Here is a 19,090-nt window from a genome sequence, read left to right on the forward strand (position 1 = left end):
ATTGAAGTTGGGGTATTTATTTGGAATAACCAGTTTGATTAGCATGCTAACCATTTGTTTTTCTCACTAGATTCTCCAAAATCTGTACCAGAATTGTTAGATCATTGGATATGGCTTTTATTTTTAATCTTAATGAGTTAAGAGTTAGCATTCTACATTATCTTGATTTCATGCAGATATAAGAATTTTGGTGACATTATTAGCAGTCACCAATATCTGTACTCCTTTAGTTCCTGGCATAAAGAAAATTACACTTTCCAGCCCCCATGTGGGTGAGCAAGGGCTAGTTCTGACCAGTTAAATGTGAGTAGAAGTAGTATGTGTCACTCCCAGACCAGGCCAGTGACAAACCTTTGCCATGGCATTGTAGAGGATGCCTCATTTGAAATGGTGAAGCCACAAGATCAAAGTAGTCTTGATTTCTGAGTGACCACATGGAGGTCAGTTGGACCGTCAGTGGACTTTGCATGATCAAAAAATAGACTTTTATTATGTTAAGCTACTAAGATTTTGGTGTGTTTTTTGTTTTTTTGTTTTTTAAACTACAGCAGAGCCCAGCCTATCCTTACTGAGTGAAGATTTAGTATTAAACAATTGGCTTTTATAAGCATATGGAGAAGAATCATCATCTACTTGAACGGAGTTTCTATATCTTCTGCTAATTCAAAATAGAAAAGTTTATTTTTAAGGCTTTTATTTGGATTTAAATAAGCCTCTTTAAAAATAAAACTTTAGGGCTTCCCTGGTGGCGCAGTGGTTGAGAGTCCGCCTGCCGATGCAGGGGATACGGGTTCGTGCCCCGGTCTGGGAAGATCCCACATGCCGCGGAGGGGCTGGGCCCGTGAGCCATGGCCGCTGAGCCTGCGCGTCCAGAGCCTGTGCTCCGCAACGGGAGAGGCCACAACAGTGAGAGGCCCGCGTACCACACACACACACACACACACACACACACACCACACACCACACACCACACACACATTTTTAATAAAATTAGGATAATTTGAATTTACTCTTATGGAATGAGAGTAAAGATAGAATGAGGCTTTTTGAATAAGCTGATTCTGGCTGAAGGACTTAATCCATTGTTTGACTTCAGGTACTACTTCAAAATGGAAAAGTTGGCAGTATTTGCACATTTGCACAAATCAGTTCATATGTGGTTCTGATTGGGCAAATACACAGGACAGAAAATGACTTTCTAGTTTGTGGTATGAACTTAAAGGAAGCCAGGACATTCATAGTAAAAGCCATGAGGTCATGTTTGCCTTACTTATTCTTTCCTTTGCAGTTTTGTTTTTTTTAAAAGAGACCTTATTTTTCGAGCAGTCTTAGATTCACAGCAAAATTGAACAAAAAGGTGGTTATTTCCCATAAGCTCTGCTCTTCGCATATGCACAGCCCCCTCCACTATCAAAATCCTGCACCAGAGTGGTATATTTGTTACAATTGATGAGCCTACATTGACACATTATTATCACCCAAAGGCCACAGTTCACATTAGGATTCACTCTTGGCCTTGTACATTCTGTGGGTTTGGACAAATGTATAATGACAAATCCACCTTTATCCAGAGTAGTTTCACTGCCCTAAAGTCCTCTGTGCTCTGCCTTTATCCATTCCTCCTCCACCAAACCCCTGGCAAACAATAAACTTACTGTCTCCTGAGTTTTGCCTTTTCCAGAACATCGTATAGTTGGAATTATACAATATATAGCCTTTTAAGGTTACTTTGCAGTTTTGAATGTACACCATTGTTGCTCTAGGTTTTTGTGTTACCATATTTCCTTTTAAGTGAGAAATTTCTATGTAAACTTCCATAAGATCTTTTCAACTTTGGAAAATAATTTGGGAAAGCCAGTAAGAGTCAATTTTTTTTTTTTTTTTCTTTTTTCGGTATGCGGGCCTCTCACTGTTGTGGCCTCTCCCGTTGCGGAGCACAGGCTCCGGATGCGCAGGCCCAGCGGCCATGGCTCACGGGCCCAGCCGCTCCGCGGCATATGGGATCCTCCCAGACCGGGGCACGAACCCGTATCCCCTGCATTGGCAGGCAGACTCTTAACCACTGCGCCACCAGGGAGGCCCAAGAGTCAAATTTTTGAAACAAGTATAACAACTAGTGTGCTTCATTTCAATATTGAATTTTTGTCAAATAAATATTTGGCCAGATTTCCTGGCTGCTATGAAATTTTTTACAACTGATATCAGTGAGAAGCTCAACTACTTAAGAGCCACCAGAACAGGTACTAAAATGTCTCAATTTGATTTGGAAAAAAAGACAATTCAAGTACAGAGGAAAACAAGTATGGTGAAATACCTAGAGTTCACCATATCTTTATTTCAAATTAACTAAAAATAGTTCATGAGCTGTCGAAAGTAAACCACTTGAATTTATAAAATTTTAAAAATGGTTAAAGAGATTTTTAAAAAATCATATAAGCCTTTAGTCTTGGTTTTATGTACTCTAAACGAAAAAAATCATCCTAGTTCTGTTTTCTGTTCTACAAAGATATTTTTCTTTTCTTCTGAGGCCAGGATCCAATGAACAGAAAGCATCGCTCTTTTGCTGTGTAGTACAATTAGTAGTGATTGGTAACACAGGTAAAGAGACCATCTCACTACAAGGATACACTAAAAGCATGAACAAAGGTGTTTTTTTGTGCCAGCTGCTGGCCTGCCTGAATTGATGTTTTGTTGTTCCGTCTAACAACAAATGACCTCATACAAGTGATTGATTTTGTAAGAGTACTCTGTAATAAAAAACCTGATTATATTTAATTGTGGACTTGCCTTTGTGATGGTAAGGAAAGGGAAGCTGGGCTAAGCTGAGGCTGAGCTGTGACTAAGCTGTTTACAGGTATTTCACCTCACCGGCATACAGCAATTAGTCTTCTATGTGTGCTCCTTCAGCCCTTCCACTTTTTAAACCCCAACACCGCAGCAAAGCTCCTAACTCCCAAACAACCCACCAAAGCAAAACAACAAATACTGCAAGCTTAGAGAAGGAAAGAGATGAGGGTGATTTGTATTAATGCCACTTTCCTGCTCAATTTAAAGACATGATAAACATTTATTTATAAAATTTCCTGTATGACAAAGAGAAAAAGTATAACAGTTTATCTGGAAATCAATGTGTTATCCTCCCTTAAAGTTAAAAGAATGGAATGTAAGTTTCTTGAGGACTGCAGCTGTATCTTTATCATTGTGTTTCCAGTGCCCCGTATGTGATTAGCACATAGTAGATATTTACTGAATTAAGTTACTAGTGGCACAAGATGAGAGAAAGCTGACATAATATCAGTTTGTTTCAATGACGGTAATTTTTTAAATGTCTCAGCCTGTTTTTGCCTTGTGGTCTCTCTTTTAAAAAAAATTCTTTGGATGTTTAAATATATTTGTTTAAGTATCTTTGAGATTATTCTGTTAGTTCTAGGTGTACTCCCATTTGTCAGTCCACTGACTCTCCCTCATTATGGTTTGCAAGTTTTGACTGAATTCACATTTAGTGAGAGCTGTTTGCATAGAGTCTCGTGTGTCCAAGGTTGTAGAAATGTCATTTGTCAGGTCCTGTGGGTTTTATCAGTTCTAGACAGGTTTCTGTGTTAAATTTCTTAGCCTGAAGCTTCTGTACCTCACAGTAGTGTGAATTTGGACTCCATATATCTGCATGGGCACAGTTTTGGTGTCTAATTTCTCATCGGTGACCTTATCTACCCACGATTGGCAGATACTGTACTTCCTTGTTCCTTTTTAGACCAGTGAGTGTGTTTTTCTAGTCTTCATTTCAAAGAGAGCCTCCTTCATGGTCCTGGCCAGCTCCCCACTGTAGAAGCATCATCTCCTTTCCTTTTCTTTGGCATTAAGACCTCAGCCCCAGTGATTAAGGCCCATATTCAGGTGCCGTATGTGATTCCCCTGTGAACCATTGTGCCCTTGTTCATTCCTTCTTTGTTTTTATCCCTTCTTTGTTCTAGCACCTGCAGATTTCTCTTTCTTGCTCTTATACTCTGATTTATATTCTTAAATGTTTTGGATTGTATTTTGTCTAGCATTTAAGTTTGTTTGGAGCAGGATTTCAATCGCCATGATGACTAAGAAGCTTTACTGTTAATTTATACTGAAAGAGAGCTGGATTTTTAATGTGACTATAAGCTAGTAGCATAAAATAATGCAAAGTACATAATGCAATCTTAAATGTTTTAAAAATAAATGCAATGTGCAGATTGTGAGAAAAGTCCTACTGCTAGTTAGATCTCAATTGCATTTTGTTTCTTAGACTTAACCATGAGGTCAGAGCAAACCAGAGGCCAGTTGAGTCAACTAAATGACTAAACTGGAATTCTTAAAATTCCTTGAAAGAAGAATGAGGGGGACATATCAAAACGATGCTGGACTCAGCTTGTAGGGGTTCCCACTGGCCAAATATGGTATAATTTAAGCATCAAAATAAACCATGATAATAGATTATAACATTTGAATAAAATAAAAATCTATGAGTCCATAGTGAAATAAAGTAATGAATTAAAAAATAAATGGGGGAGAAGGGAATGCTCTTCCATACAGTAGAATGCCAACTTATAAATGTAGAACAATGCTGGAGTTAGAAAATCATCAAGGGATGCCAAAACTAGTAGGTGAATGTTTGATGAACATTATATTTACAGTTTCAAAGTATCTTCACACAAATTACTTTTTCATTATAAAGAGAAAGATAGTAACTTTATAGCTGAGAAACCTGGTGGACACCACCTTAACCAAGTAGTCCAAGTTAATATCACCAATACTGGAACAAACCAACATTGTGTGTTTCTGATATGGTCATTGAGAAGGACACACCATCACATCTGTGGTATTCCTGAAAAAATACAACTGACCCTTGAACAACATGGACTTGAACTGTGGGGGTCCACTTATACATGGATTTTTTTCCCAGTAGTGAACACTACAGTACTACATGATCCGCTGTTGGGGTGCAGAGGAACTGCTGACAGAGAGGGCCGTGTGAAAATTATACTCAGATTCTCCACTGTGCAGAGAGTTGGCACCCCTAACCCCCCTCGTTGTTCAAAGGTCAACACTACAGAGTCTGAATCTAACCACAGGAAATTCACAGACACAAAGTGAGGGACATTCCACAAAATAGTTGACCTATGTTCTTCAAAAATGACAAGGTCAAGAAAGACAAAAAAAGGCCAAAGACCTCTTATAGTTTAAAAGAGACTAAAAAACTATGACAGCTAGATACAGCATGTGATCCTGGACTAGATCCTGAAGAAAGGAAAAATAGGTATAAATGTTGTTAATGGAGCAATCCTGACATTTGAAAATGTTCTGTGGTTAATATTGTATCAATGATAAATGTCCTTATTTTGACAATTGAACAGTGGGTATTTATGAGAATGTCCTTGTTCTTAGCAAAGTATTTTTAGAAGAGAAAGGATTATGATGTCTGCAACTTACTTTCAAATAGTTCAGAAAAAAAAAAGGTATGTGTTCATGCATAGAGAAGAGGAGGGAAGGGAAAGAGAATAAGGAAGCAAATGGGGCAAAATATAAACAGTTGGTGAATCTAAGTCAAAGTTATAATTTCAAACTTAAGAAGAGTTTCAAGAATACATCAAAATTTAAGAATTAGCCCTCCCCCTAAAATACCTTCTAACAATAGGATTGATTGTACACCATTCAGCAGCTGTTGGTTCTGCAGATGGATTTAATTAGGAGGTAATGGCAGGAAACCAGGTGGGTCATTTCAGAGTTTAGTGGGTAATGCCACCAAGTGTATGAGATTGTCAGGTTGACTTTGAGAAGATCATTTTGGTTCTGGCGATAAAATGATCTAGAATAGGCATGTGTAGCAAAAGTGTAGGGCCATCAGAGTTTGTCTCTGCCTTTCTGAGTCCTAACCCCCATCCCATCCTCCTCCAGATACTCAGTATTCTGATGGCCTCTTGTGCTCTCAATCCCTTCCTTCCCACTACTAACCTGCCTTATAAATTTCCATACCCATCAATATTATCTTACCTGTTGGTTTCTGTCCCTACCCTCTAAAACAGAAAAAATATTTTCTCTTTCAATTGCATTTGTATCACATGATGTTTACATTATAACTGAACAGGTTGGCAAAAGAGAAAGGGACCAGAAACACTTTGGTGTACAGTGACTCTATTCAAAACTGCGTGAGAGAATAGAGTTCACCAATGATAGGAATAGGATAGTATCCTAGGCAAACAGGATCACAGGAGAGGAAACATCTAGTTTTGATGACAGAAACTTTGAATCCAAACCATTGCTGGCTCCAACTAGAGAAACTGGATTCCCTTTCCTGCTTGCTCACCTGGGTTGGCATTCCTATGGCAACACAGTCCAAACAGAAGCTCAACTATGGAGTTTACCTAAGGTTTCTTGAGCATATGTCTCCTGATTGTAGCCTCCTGAAAAATGCTTTTTTTCTTTTGGTTTTCATGATGCCATGCTTTTCTAATTTTTCTCCTTCCTGTTTGATCACTACTTCTCAGACTCTTTTATTGGCTTTTCGTCCACCACCTGAGGTTTTATCCATGGCTTTCTCTCTTTACACACTTTGCCCAGACTATTTCCACTACCCCCATAACTTGGAGAACTTCTCTAAGATGAGACTCTCAAATCCATATCTCAATGTTGAAGGAGCCTGCACATCCATCTTCTGGCATATATGAATACTTGAGCTTTTCATGAGTTGAGAAGTCCTTGAAAATGGGCTTGTTATCTCATCTGTAAGGACTGTTTGCTTTGTGGGCCAGCAGTAAGAGGATATGGGGTAAATCCCTGTGATATTTGCAATGGAGAGAACGAGAGAGGTTGAAAAGGAGCTGGATCTCCTATATCAGGGGAAGTATGAAATGGGGAAGGCCCTTGGAAGGTCCATTTTAGAACCCATATAGGTATAGTAATCAAGTAGTGTGGCACTGACATAAGTATAGGCTTATAGATCAGTGAGTAGAATTGAGAGTCCAGAAATAAAACCATGTTGATAGACAAGGGTGCCAAGACAATTCAGTGGGGAAAGAATAGTCTCTTCAACAAATATTGCTGGGACAACTGGATAGCCATATGCAAAAGAATGAAGTTGGACCCCTTCCTCAAGCCATATATAAAAATTAACTCAAAATGGATCATAGGCCTAAGTGTAAGAGCTGAAACTATAAAACTCTTAGAAGAAATTGTATGAGTAAATCTTTGTGACCTTGGTTTGGGCGAAGCCTTCCTAGATATGACACCAAAGCATAAGTAAAAAAAGAAAAAATAGGTAAACTGAATTTCATCAAAAGTTAAAACTTTTGTGCTTCAAAGACACCATTAAGAAAGTGAAAAGACAACCCACAGAATAAGAGAAAATACTTGCAAATCATACCTGAGAAACTACTTATATTTAGGATATATAAAGGACACTTACCACTCAATTTTAAAAATAAAGTAGCCAAAACAATAAATTATCCAGTTAAACATGGACAAATTATCTGAATAAACATTTATCCAGAGAATATATATAAATGGCCAACAAGCACCTGAAGAGACGCTCAACATCACTAATCATTAGGGAAATGCAAATTACAGCCACAGTGAAATATCACGTCGCACCTACTAGGTATGTATATAATCAAAAAGGCAGATAATAACAAGCGTTTGTGCAGAAATGGAGAAATTAAAACACTTTTACACTGCTGGTGGGAATGTAAAATTACGGAGCTGCTTTGAAAAACAGTCTAGCAGTTCCTTAAAAGGTTAAACATAGAAATATATATGACCCAGCAATTCCACTCCTAGGTCTATACCCAGAGGAAATGAAAACATACATACACACAAAAACCTGTACAAGATGTTCACAGCAGCATTACTTCTAATAGTCAAAATCATGGAATCAATCCAAATGTGCATCAACTGATGAATGGATAAATAAAAGGTGGTATATTCATATAATGGAATATTATCTGGCTATAGAAGGGAATGAAGTACTGATACAAACTACAACATGGATGAACCTGTATATACCCTGCTAAGTGAAAGAAGCCAGTCACAAAAGGCCACATATTGTATGATTCCAAAATCTTCAGAGACAGAAAGTAGATTAGTGGTTGCCTAGGGCTGGGGGTACAGTATGAATAACGACTGTTATTGAGTCCCTGATTTATTTGGGGGTGATGAAAATGTTCTAAAATTAGATTGCGGTAATAGTTGCACAACTCTCTACAAATTGTTGAGTTGTACACTTTAATTTTCTGGTATGTGAATTATATCTCAAAAAGATCATTTAAAAAAGAAAAAATCAAACGCATATGAGTTCCACACCAGAAGTTCCACAGAAGACTTCCCTAATCGGTCACTGCGAGCCACAGAATCACGATAACCACCTGAGAGAGGAGAGAATCCTCACTTCAGTGATCTCTCCCCATCCCCTGCCATCCCACCTCTCCTCCCAGACTCCAACACCAGAAAGGAGCAGAGGGCAGCAGAGGCCACAACTACCCCACCCCACTGCAATCCCCTGGGATTTTGTGCTTGGGGGGGGCACACCCTGGGGGCACTTTGGGAGCATTTGAAGGGCAGGGTCAGGGGTCCTAGGTGCCCTGCCATTTTTGGGACAGTCCTGCACAAGAAATAATTGTCCTTTGTCCCACATAGTTTTAGAATGTCCTAGTGGACATTCATGTAGGTAAAAGACCTGCATATGATCATCTGAGGCTAGAATTAAACTCCTTTTTTTTTTTTTTTTTTTTGCGGTACTCAGGCCTCTCACTGCTGCAGTCTCTCCCGTTGCGGAGCACAGGCTCCGGACGCGCAGGCTCAGCGGCCATGGCTCACGGGTCCAGCCACTCTGCGGCATGTGGGATCCTCCTGGACTGGGGCACGAACCTGTGTCCCCTGTGTCAGCAGGCAGATTCTCAACCACTGTGCCACCAGGGAAGCCCCCAAACTCCATTTTAAACAAAGTATTTTTTACATGGTTTTAATGTACACTGCATTTCCAGAAATTCAACTACTATGTAAATCAAAGGAAGGTTGGGCTTCCTTTTATCTAGAACTTTTCCAGGAGTTGTTCACCATTGCAGAAAACCGGGTCCCAAATGACATGGCCACTAGTGGTATTTAAGTCTCTGATAAAAACCCCAGTAGCCATCTGCGTTTGTACCCAAGCCCATTCATGGTGCAAAAAGCTGACAGCAGTACTTCAAGATATCTTCTGGGGATGGTCACTCCCAAGTATTTACATGTTGAGATAATACCCTTCCCAAATTCATACACTGAAGCCCTAAACCCCCAGTACCTCAGGATGTGACTGCATTTGGAGACAGGACCTTTAAAGATGAAAGGGTGGGACGCTAATCCAATAGGATTGGTGTCCATATAAGAAGAGAGGGAGACACCAGGGACAGAGGAAAGGCCATGTGAGGACACAGAGAAGGCAGCTGTCTTCAAGCCAAGGAGAAAGGCCTCACCAAAAATCAACCCTGTAGGCACCTTGACCTTGGACTTCCAGCCTCCAGAACTGTGAGAAAATAAATGTCTGTTGTTGAAGTCACACAGCCTGTGGTTATGGCAGCCTTAGCAGGCTAGTTTACCCCTCACCCCACATACACATGAGCTGTGACTATACGTCTACAGAGATATGTCAACACTGTTGGTACCTCAGTGGGGCAGGGAATAAATACCCTCACCTCTCTCCTTTTGCTGTGGCCTTTGTATCAGTGCCTCCTATTGGCCTAATGCACCAGGAAACCCTGGTGGATACAGTCTGTGGAGGTTGCCTCTCTGGGCCCAGAGCAGGCCATAGGAGCATGGAGAATACATGGGGGAGGAGGGACAATCAATATATATTCATTAAAAAATTTTTTATACGTAGGTAAGTTATACTACATATGAATTCTATTTCAACATAGTAAAGCAGCTATTAAACACATAATTGTTATTACAAGGAGCATTGGGTCTGTTTAGAGTTGAAAACCACTGCCTATAGCCACCAGTGCCTCTAGGGAGGAGGGGAAACAGGCTTTGAATAGACACTAGTTTAAAAATGAAAAAGACTATGTCTTAAATAATGTGTCCTATACTGTGAAGTGAAGGAGTTGTAACCACAAAAATGACAGGCGGGCTTCCCTGGTGGCACAGTGGTTGAGAGTCCACCTGCCGATGCAGGGGACGCGGGTTCGTGCCCCGGTCCGGGAAGATCCCACATGCCGTGGAGTGGCTGGGCCCGTGAGCCATGGCCGCTGAGCCTGCGCGTCCGGAGCCTGTGCTCCGCAACGGGAGAGGCCACAACAGTGAGAGGCCTGCGTACCGCAAAATAAATAAATAATGACAGGCAAGTTAAAGAATCTGAACAAGATATCCTTAAGGGACACAATTCCCAATGGGAAAGATGGGTTTAATTAACCCAATAACTGTAAGGGGACAATTATTTTCTTAATGTATCAGTTACACCAAATTGCTTGTATAATTTTTTTAAAAAAGCAATAAAGCAGTCTCTCTGGGCTTAGTAACGCACATACATTATATTTAATATTATTAAATCATGTATAATCATAGTTTGGAGGGTAAAGTAACGTACCTTAAGAGGTTAACCCAATTCTAGCAGACTGAAAAAATAAGGCTTTTTCTGATCATAGAAGTAAATGTATACAAAGATGCAAAATGAATGAAGTAGTCCCACCAATAAACTCACCTTTGGTGACAACTCAGAAGACCTCTGATTTCTCACGGCTCTTTGCTGCCTTCTCTTTGCTAAAACCCTTCCTCATCTTCATTCTTCGGGAATGAAGATCCCGAAGGAGTGGATCTTCATTCGTCACCTAAATAACCCACAACAAATGATAGTGTTTCCTGGTCTGTTCTTCATCCAAACTGTGAGCTCCCTAAGGCAAGGACTGTGCTGTGAAGGGCTTTATATCTCCTCCAGTTTCTGGTGGACACATAGTAAGGGCTAAATATCTTCTTCGGTTGGTGGTTTGATTCATTTTCCAATTTGTAGGGGTTGAACCAGTGATTTTCAAACTTTGGGTACATTATGATCACCTGGAGAGCTTTCCAAAAAACACTGATGCTCGGCCCCCTCTCCTAGAGATTCTGATTCATTGGTCTGCGGACACCCAGGTGATTCTAAAATGCAGCTGAGTGTTGACAAACTGGTTCTAGTTCAGGATTTCTCCATCTTGGCACTGTTGACTTTGGGGACTGAATTATTCTTTGTTGGGGACAAGGAAGGGCTGTACACAGTAGGATGTTTAGCAGCATCCTTGGCCTCTACTTGTGAGATGCCAGTAGCACCCTCACTTCAGTTGTAACAGGTAAAAAAAAAATGTCTCCAGACGTTGCCAGAAGTCCCCCAAGGGCAAAATCGCACCACTTAGAAACACTGGTCTGGTTGCTCTGCGTACTGCTTTAAGAGCCTACCCATAATTTTGTTTTCTGTGTCTTTTCTGACAGGAAGCTGCATCACTGTGTCTGCATAAAGCACTAGGCTGGTGTCTGAAGGTGGACCTGAGCTTCAGCCACTTAACCTCAGTGCAATCCAGGCAGCTCTCTTCGTTCCCAGGTCTGGTTTCTCATCAGAGGGCTATGGAAGAGATCAGAGGAGTCGATCTTTATATTTCCTTCCAGCTCTGACGCTTTGTCTTTGCCTGATTTACCTAGCAACCAGTTGGAAATGGAGTGTGTTTTATATTTAATACATTTACTGAAAAGAATTTTATATTTTATATTTCCCATTTAATTAAGAAAAAGTCAATTAAATTGCTTTATGTTTATGACTTTACGGATTCCCCACTCCACCTCCTGTAGCAATCTCCCAGGAGACATACGAAAAGTAAGGCATGACATTGTTTTCATTCCTAAGTTACATAACCAACTTCAGTGTGGAATATGATTTAAACAGACAGGAAGAAACACAGCCTTTTTATGAGAGGAATTTGAAAGTGAAGATGATGGATTTAACTTTCAAAGACAAAAAGTGTCTATAGGAAATTTAAAAGGTGAAAGTTATTTTTAGAAACTGTAATGCTAGTATTAAATGAAGTTAAATGAACTATTTCCTGTTTGGAATGATTTCCTGATTTCAAATGAACCTGTGATAACTTAAAGAGACTCCTGTGTAACTACCTGCAAGGAGGCGGAGTAGAATTGGAGGAAAGCGGGGTTAGGCGCTTAGGTCTCTAAATCACTCTCGGAAGCCCAAAACTTTTAGAGTCCAATCCAGATGCTTCTCACCCCTCCACTACTACTGCCTGGATTCATGTAATTGCCTCTTATTCCTTGTTTCCATCTTTGACTCCCCTTCTCCATAATCTCTTTCCTACAAGGCGACCAGAGAATAGACTTGGTCCCACCCCACCACTTTACCATTTTACTCAGAGTAAAAACCAAATAGCTACAGGATTCTACACGATCTGGCTCCTCACGTATCTTTCTGACCTCATCCCCTGCTCTTTTCCCTTATTCAATGTGCTCCTCTCCCTCCACATTGGACACCATTATAATTCCTAAACACACCAGGCACTTGGCACGTTCCAGTCTCAGGACTTTTGCACTGGCTCTTCCCTCTCGTAAGGATGCTCTTCCCCCAGATCGCATAGGGTAACTCCTTTTATTTCCTTCAGGTCTTGGTAAAAAGTCACCTGCTTAATGCAGCCACCCTGACCACCCTATTTCATACTCTAACCTGCCGCCCACATACTGACTCGCCATTGCCTAAGTTCTGGTCCTCTTTTGTTCCCATAGTACTCATCACCTTCGAACACACTATATAATTTACTTATAACATCTGTTCTCATGTCCATCTCCCTCCACCAGAATGTAAGCTCCATGAGGGCAGAGTTCTTTGTTTTCTTCTCTCATGTTTTCCAAGCACCTAGGACAATGCCTGGAACATAATAGGTGCTCCAAAAACTATTTGAATGAATGAATGAATGAATGAACCATGAACTGTGAAGCCTGAACTTGGGCAAGCTGCTTAACTTCTCTGAGTCTCTGTCTCATGACTGTTAAATGGAGTTGATGAGTTGCTGTATTTACCTAGTAGAGTCATGTGTGAATCAAATGAGTTCTTACCTGAAAGGGCTTAGCACAGTGCCTGGCATACAGAGAGTCCTCAGTAAATATTGGCTGTTCTTACTGTTATTATTAACCTGTTGCCCAAGATAAAAATCGGGGTGTAGTGTGTGCTGACGAATGAATGCGCTCCTGGTTGCATGACTTAATAAGCAATGCGTCTGAGGCAAGAGATGAACTGTAAGACTGGGCAAGGTGGAGCTGGAAAAGCAGGTCAGGTACAGGAAACCCACCTTGAAGGTAGCCCAGGGTGCTGCCCTGGAGAGGGCTGCCCTTCCTCCACTCCCCCTAGAGGTGTGTGGAGCTGATCTGTGGGCCCTAGGAGAGGATCTGTGTTTGGGGGAGTGTGTGGAGAATGATCATTAGCAAGATGAGAAGGGAAGGGGAGTGGAAGTGGGGAGATCATGTAAGAGGGGGTTGACTCATCTAGGAAGCAATAACGAGCCCTAGGAAAGACAACTGTGGTTGCAACAGATGGTAGAGATATTTTGGAGACAGAACCAACTCCTTCAAAGCAAACTCAGAAAGACAATCTACTTTTTATGCTCTATCAGGTAGCGAAAATACGATTAACATGAATGATGTGACTCTTACCTACCGTTAATTTCTAAACAGACTTTGATTTTTATTAACAGGCTTTGGGGCCTATTATTCAACAGAGAAGCAGACTGTTTTTCTCATGGGGAATGTTTAGACTAGAAAAAAAAAAAAAGGAAATTCTTTCCTTGCTAGGTAATAATAGAGAGATGAAGCAAGCGTGGCCAAAATTCAACATGAAGGAAAGCTCTGGAACCCGCTGTTGTGAAACAGCTCTTGTCAAACCTCAATGAGTACTGTAGCAGTTTCTCTTAGAAGTTAAAACAGGAAATACACACCTGATTAAACTCCTTTAAGTTCTGAGAGCTGCTGCTGCAAGTTTGAAAACGCTGGCATTTCAAAATCTCAATAAAGTGACTTACGAAGCAACAGAAGGGCAAACCTTTGATAAGGCTGCAAGGTGAGATGCCAGAGATGAAGGTTCCTTTTATATATATATTGGCCACCAATTGACAGCTCCTGCCCTTTAAACTTAATTGCCCGCTCTCTTTGGGACTAGGAGATTTCACAGTCTGTTGTCAGTCTTTGATGCTCAGGTGGTGTTAAATATTTTAAAAACCAACAAAAAAATTCCCCAGACTCTAACACCTCTTTGCCCTGATGACAGCCCAGCCTCCTACTTTGTTTCCCTGCTCAGCTTCTCTTCCTTCCTAGCATCCTCTAGGATTGCAAAGTCAGGTCACTGTTACTGTTATTTAAAAGTGTTTCTCATCTCTTAGGAACCACATCTCCTGGGAACCATATTTCTCAGAATTTTGAAATTTTCCTTGTTCAGGTCCCTAGGACACATCTGCAGGGCCCTCAGGCATACACGGGAGTGTTGTTGAAATGCTTGAGGGCCATTCTCTTGGTTATTGCCACCTCCAAGACAAAATGACTGTCTTCTTGCCCATTTTTCCCTGAGGGCCAAAACTGGGTCCAGAAGAGCAGTTTCCCTTGGGCTCTGAGATGAAGTGGTCAGCCAACAAGGCTAATGTGTCCGTTGCTCCGCTTCCAGCCCTGCGAGACTGCACGTGGAGGTGATGCTGGTGGGGGAGATGAGACACCTGAGGAAGGAACCTCGGTGAACTCAGGCACCTGTGGAGCATGCAGGGCCCGCTGCACGCTTTCCTACGGGGCACTTAGAAACACTTCCATTCTTTGAAATCTTGCTTTCTTTGGGGGTATTTCTCCATTTAATCCAGTGGTTCTCAAAGTGTAGCTCTGAGACCAGCAGCATCAGCATCACCTGGGAACAGGTAAGAAATGCACACTCTCAGGCCCCACCCAGAGCTTCTGAATCAGAAACTCAGGAGTGTGTTTTAACAAGCCCTCCAGGTAATTCTAGGGGTCAAGTGTGAGAACCATGTATCTGGCCTGCTGTTCTATTGGTGTGGTCCTCAAATTGCTTTGCTAATAATAGTTTAGAAAGTCGGCTTTGTGTTTCTGTGCGTCTGAATTCGCCTCCTTGTAAGGGCTGCGGTTACTCTCTGACAGCCACAGCCTCCATGACAGGAGGGGGAGAGGGAGGCGAGTGCTGTGAAACAAACGCCTGGCGAGGAAATCTCAGACCTGCCAGGGTCTGCTTTGAATCTTCACACCTTTGAAAAGGGAGAGGACTCAACAACTGGGAAGAAAAAAAAAACCCATTAAAGAGGCACACAGCTGCTATTTTGAATCAGGAGCACAGCAAATTGAAGTGATAGCCATAAAACATTTTTACTTCTGACAAGAGAATCCCTTTAGGGCAGGTAATGATCTGTTAAATATCAAAGGAGCAGACCAAGGACCCTAGGACATTTAATAGGGAGAAGGGAGGTGGGGAGAGGTGGGAGGAGGTGAGCTCCGCCTTCAACAGGCCACAGCCTAGACCTGGGGAAGATGACCAGGAACAGGACCAATGCAGAGAGCCACGGAGAGGTGTGCGGGGGATCCTTTTGATCATTAGAGCTGCCCGACAATGGGATGGCATCTTAGGGGCGATAGGGAGCCCCCTGGCTCCAGGAGCATGTAAGTCTAGGTGACCCTGTAACAGAGACGCCATAATAAAGGAAATTCTTGTATCAGGCAAGAAGCTGCACGAGGGTCAACATTTTGCAGACTTAAAAAAAATCAGAACTCTTTCTTCAAGTGAGATAGTACCCCTTGGTACTTAAATTTATAAAACAGATTAAACAGGGGCCTCTTTTGTGATCCCTGGGACACATCCTCTTTGGAACATCCTAGGTGAGTACCAAAATCCCTTTCAATATGAGCTCCTCAGATTCTGTGGTTCTTTGACCTCTTTTCAAACCAGAACTTCTCCCTCTTCTCCCCAGGCTTCTCTTGAGCTGCCCACGAGCTTCCTTGGATGTGTGTCACCAAAATAACAATGGTTACAGGAGATGAGGAAAACCTAAGAGTGCATGCAGTGACACGCCTCACACGCCCCTCCCCAGGGATAGTGCACAGTGAGGACTTTGCATGCTGAGGCTTGATTCTTAGTGGCGTGCGAGGGCAGAGGCCCCGAGCAGGACACGCCTGTCTTTAGCCACCTTCAGTGCAAACAGGAAAAAAGGCAGGCAGACTAAAGCCTGAGCCAACAGGTAGACCTAAATGGAATGGGTTTTCCAAGCTGTGAGAGACCCACCTTGAAAGTGGCCCAGATGCTGTCTGGGCCTGCCCTGGTGGGGGTCTCAGAAGTGAAGAGGGGGCCTTCCTGAACTCTGAAGGGACCAAACGTGAGATGGACCCCGGACCCGTGGTGGGGAGGGCTGTCAGCCAGGGCCTTCCCTTCTTTGCCCAACATTGCTGGCTCTGAGTCTGTTTTTTTCCAACAGAACTAAAGTTTTTGTCATAAAATTCTTGGACTACTTGAGCTTCTGGATTATAATGTCCCTTTTTTTTTTTTTTTTCCACAGTGATGATAGCTTTGGTCTCTCTTATAAACACCTAATGGGCAGAAATTTTTTCCTTCAGAAGAATGACAAAAAGAAAACACCAAGGAGATTTCATTATAGTGCAGCTTCTTCTCTGGTTGGCGAGAGGCATGACTGTGACCTGAAGCTGATTTTGTTTATTTGAAAGGAAAGACAATCGTTCATTCACTCAACAAACATTTACTAAACACATAGAGCTGCTGGGCTTCTGCTTGGCGTTGGGGATATTGTCAGCTCCAGCTCTGAAGGAACAATGAGGTGAGGGGATAAACATGGAAAAAAATCACAGTTCAGACATCCATGCACAGATAGCAACTGGTTTACACAGGCTGAATAAAAGAAGGTGAATAGGGGCTTCCCTGGTGGCGCAGTGGTTGAGAATCTGCCTGCCAATGCAGGGGACACGGGTACGAGCCCTGGTCTGGGAAGATCCCACATGCCGCGGAGCAACTAAGCCCGTGCGCCACAACTACTGAGCCTGCGCATCTGGAGCCTGTGCTCTGCAACAGGAGAGGCCGCAACAGTGAGAGGCCCGCGCACCGCGATGAAGAGTGGCCCCCGCTCGCCGCAACTAGAGAAAGCCCTCGCACAGAAACGAAGACCCAACACAGCCATAAATAAATAAATAATAAATTAAAAAAAAAAAGAAGGTGAATAAAAGAAGAACGAAAAGCCTTCTAAGCAGACAGTAGAGAATGTGTAAGCAGCATGAAGTCAGGGGTAGTGAAGCCAAGACCCCTAAAACCCACTTCCCCTGCTGAGTTTGATTAACCTCTCTGTCTAAAATTTATTCTCTTTCTTGCTCCCTCTGACCTCAATCCTGTGCTAACTGAACACTAATCAACCAGAGTCAAATGACTAAAACTGCTGTTGTCGATAACATCGTTAACCTACAAACTCAGGTTTTTTCTCCAGGACAAGATGAGCTAACAGACCCCCAAGCCATGGACCACCTGGCCAGAGATAGTAAACCAGAGACATCCTGACTCCTGAAACTACGATTAAGAAATGTCACAGAAATGTCACAAGACCGTGATTAACCCCAGCTGCTTTGTTCTTCCCCTTAAAAAACCCTCTAACTCAAAGACCGAGTGGGAGTGAATCTAAGGCTTGTCTCCCACTCCCTTGCTTGGAGCCCTGCAATAAACCCTCACTTTGCTGCTAACACACGCTGTCAGGAGTTTGACTTTCTGCGCTGTGGGCGCACAAGCCCTTCTTGCTTGGTTACACAAGTATGGACTTGTCCTCCTGGGTGGAGAGGGGCATGAGAGGTGCTGGGGAGAGAGCAGCAGCAGGTGGCTTGGTGAGCTGGGCAAGGTAGGATCTGGTAGGGCACTGTCTGCTGAGCTAGGGAATTTGGACTTTATCTTAAGAGTGAGGAGGAGCCATTGATGGATTCTAAGCAGAGGAGACTCCTGACCACATCTGTACTTTAGAAAGATTTCTCTGTGGAAAGATAATGTCTAGGATTTGCATCCAAATGACCTCAGACCAAAATAAAAAAATCAATTAATTGCAGGACTTTGTAATGGAAAACAGCCCACTTGTCTATCAAAAGGCTGGTCGAATAAAGAAGTACTAGGCAACTGTAGAAGGGAATGAGGGATATCTCCACTTATGGTATATTTCTGAGTAAAAAAGGAATGTGTGGGACTTCCCCGGTGGTCCAGTGGTTAGACTCTGTGCTCCCAACGCAGGGGTCACGGACTCGATCCCTTGTTGGGGAACTTAGATCCCTCACGCCACATGGCACAGCCAAAATAAAATAAAATAAAACAAAATAAAAGTAAATAAAACAGAAAATTTAAAAAACCAAAAGGAATGTGTGTATAGTATTTATCTAAGAAAGGCAGGGATACAAATATGTAAACATACAAATGTATCTACTTATATTTAAAACAGACAAGCAATGGATAAACCAATAAAAAGTGGTTACCTATAGGGGGAGGGAGAGTACAGTGTGGAGGAGATGGGGAGAAAAGCTGGGCTTATTTGAATAAAGCTTGGCTTGTGTATTTGACTTTGGAACCAAGTAAAAATTTCATGTAAAAAACAAAATTATATTAAAAAAGAATTCCTAAAAGTAAAATGGAACAAATGAGCATAAGTGTGCATATGGTTAGTGGGGTAAGCACACAGGGGAACTGTTCCAAACACAGTGATTTGACTGTACACCTATAGAGAGATATAATCTAAGGACAAAAAGGACTGCAAACAAGCAATCTTAACTTGTTTTCAGCAATCATTTGGCTGGTGAGAGAACTGGTATTGGTGTTCTGAGACTGTTGTGTGTGCAATGTGGGATGAAGCCAATGAGAAATTATATGAAATTCCAATTATATATTACTTGGTGTCTTCTTTTTTGGCTGCGTTGGGTTTTTGTTGCTGAGCACGGGCTTTCTCTAGTTGCAGCGAGTGGGGGCTACTCTTCTTTGCCGTGCGCGGGCTTCTCATTGCGGTGGCTTCTCTTGCTGCGGAGCATGGGCTCTAGGCGTGTGGGCTTCAGTAGTTGCAGCATGTAG

The 19,090-nt window shown here is 42.1% G+C and overlaps 1 protein-coding gene across 1 annotated transcript in view; it reads left to right on the top strand.

Annotated features, from left to right (window-relative positions):
• The first annotated feature begins 13,229 nt into the window (after positions 1-13,229).
• PSTPIP1 (proline-serine-threonine phosphatase interacting protein 1) overlaps positions 13,230-19,090 on the top strand; it is a 70,873-nt gene continuing 65,012 nt past the window's right edge. Inside the window, 1 exon segment of the mRNA XM_060096105.1 lies at positions 13,230-13,292. Within this exon segment, the coding sequence (XP_059952088.1) occupies positions 13,230-13,292 (63 nt within the window).

The sequence above is a fragment of the Mesoplodon densirostris genome, chromosome 4 (assembly GCF_025265405.1).
Source record: "Mesoplodon densirostris isolate mMesDen1 chromosome 4, mMesDen1 primary haplotype, whole genome shotgun sequence".
Taxonomy (NCBI): Eukaryota; Metazoa; Chordata; class Mammalia; order Artiodactyla; family Ziphiidae; genus Mesoplodon; species Mesoplodon densirostris.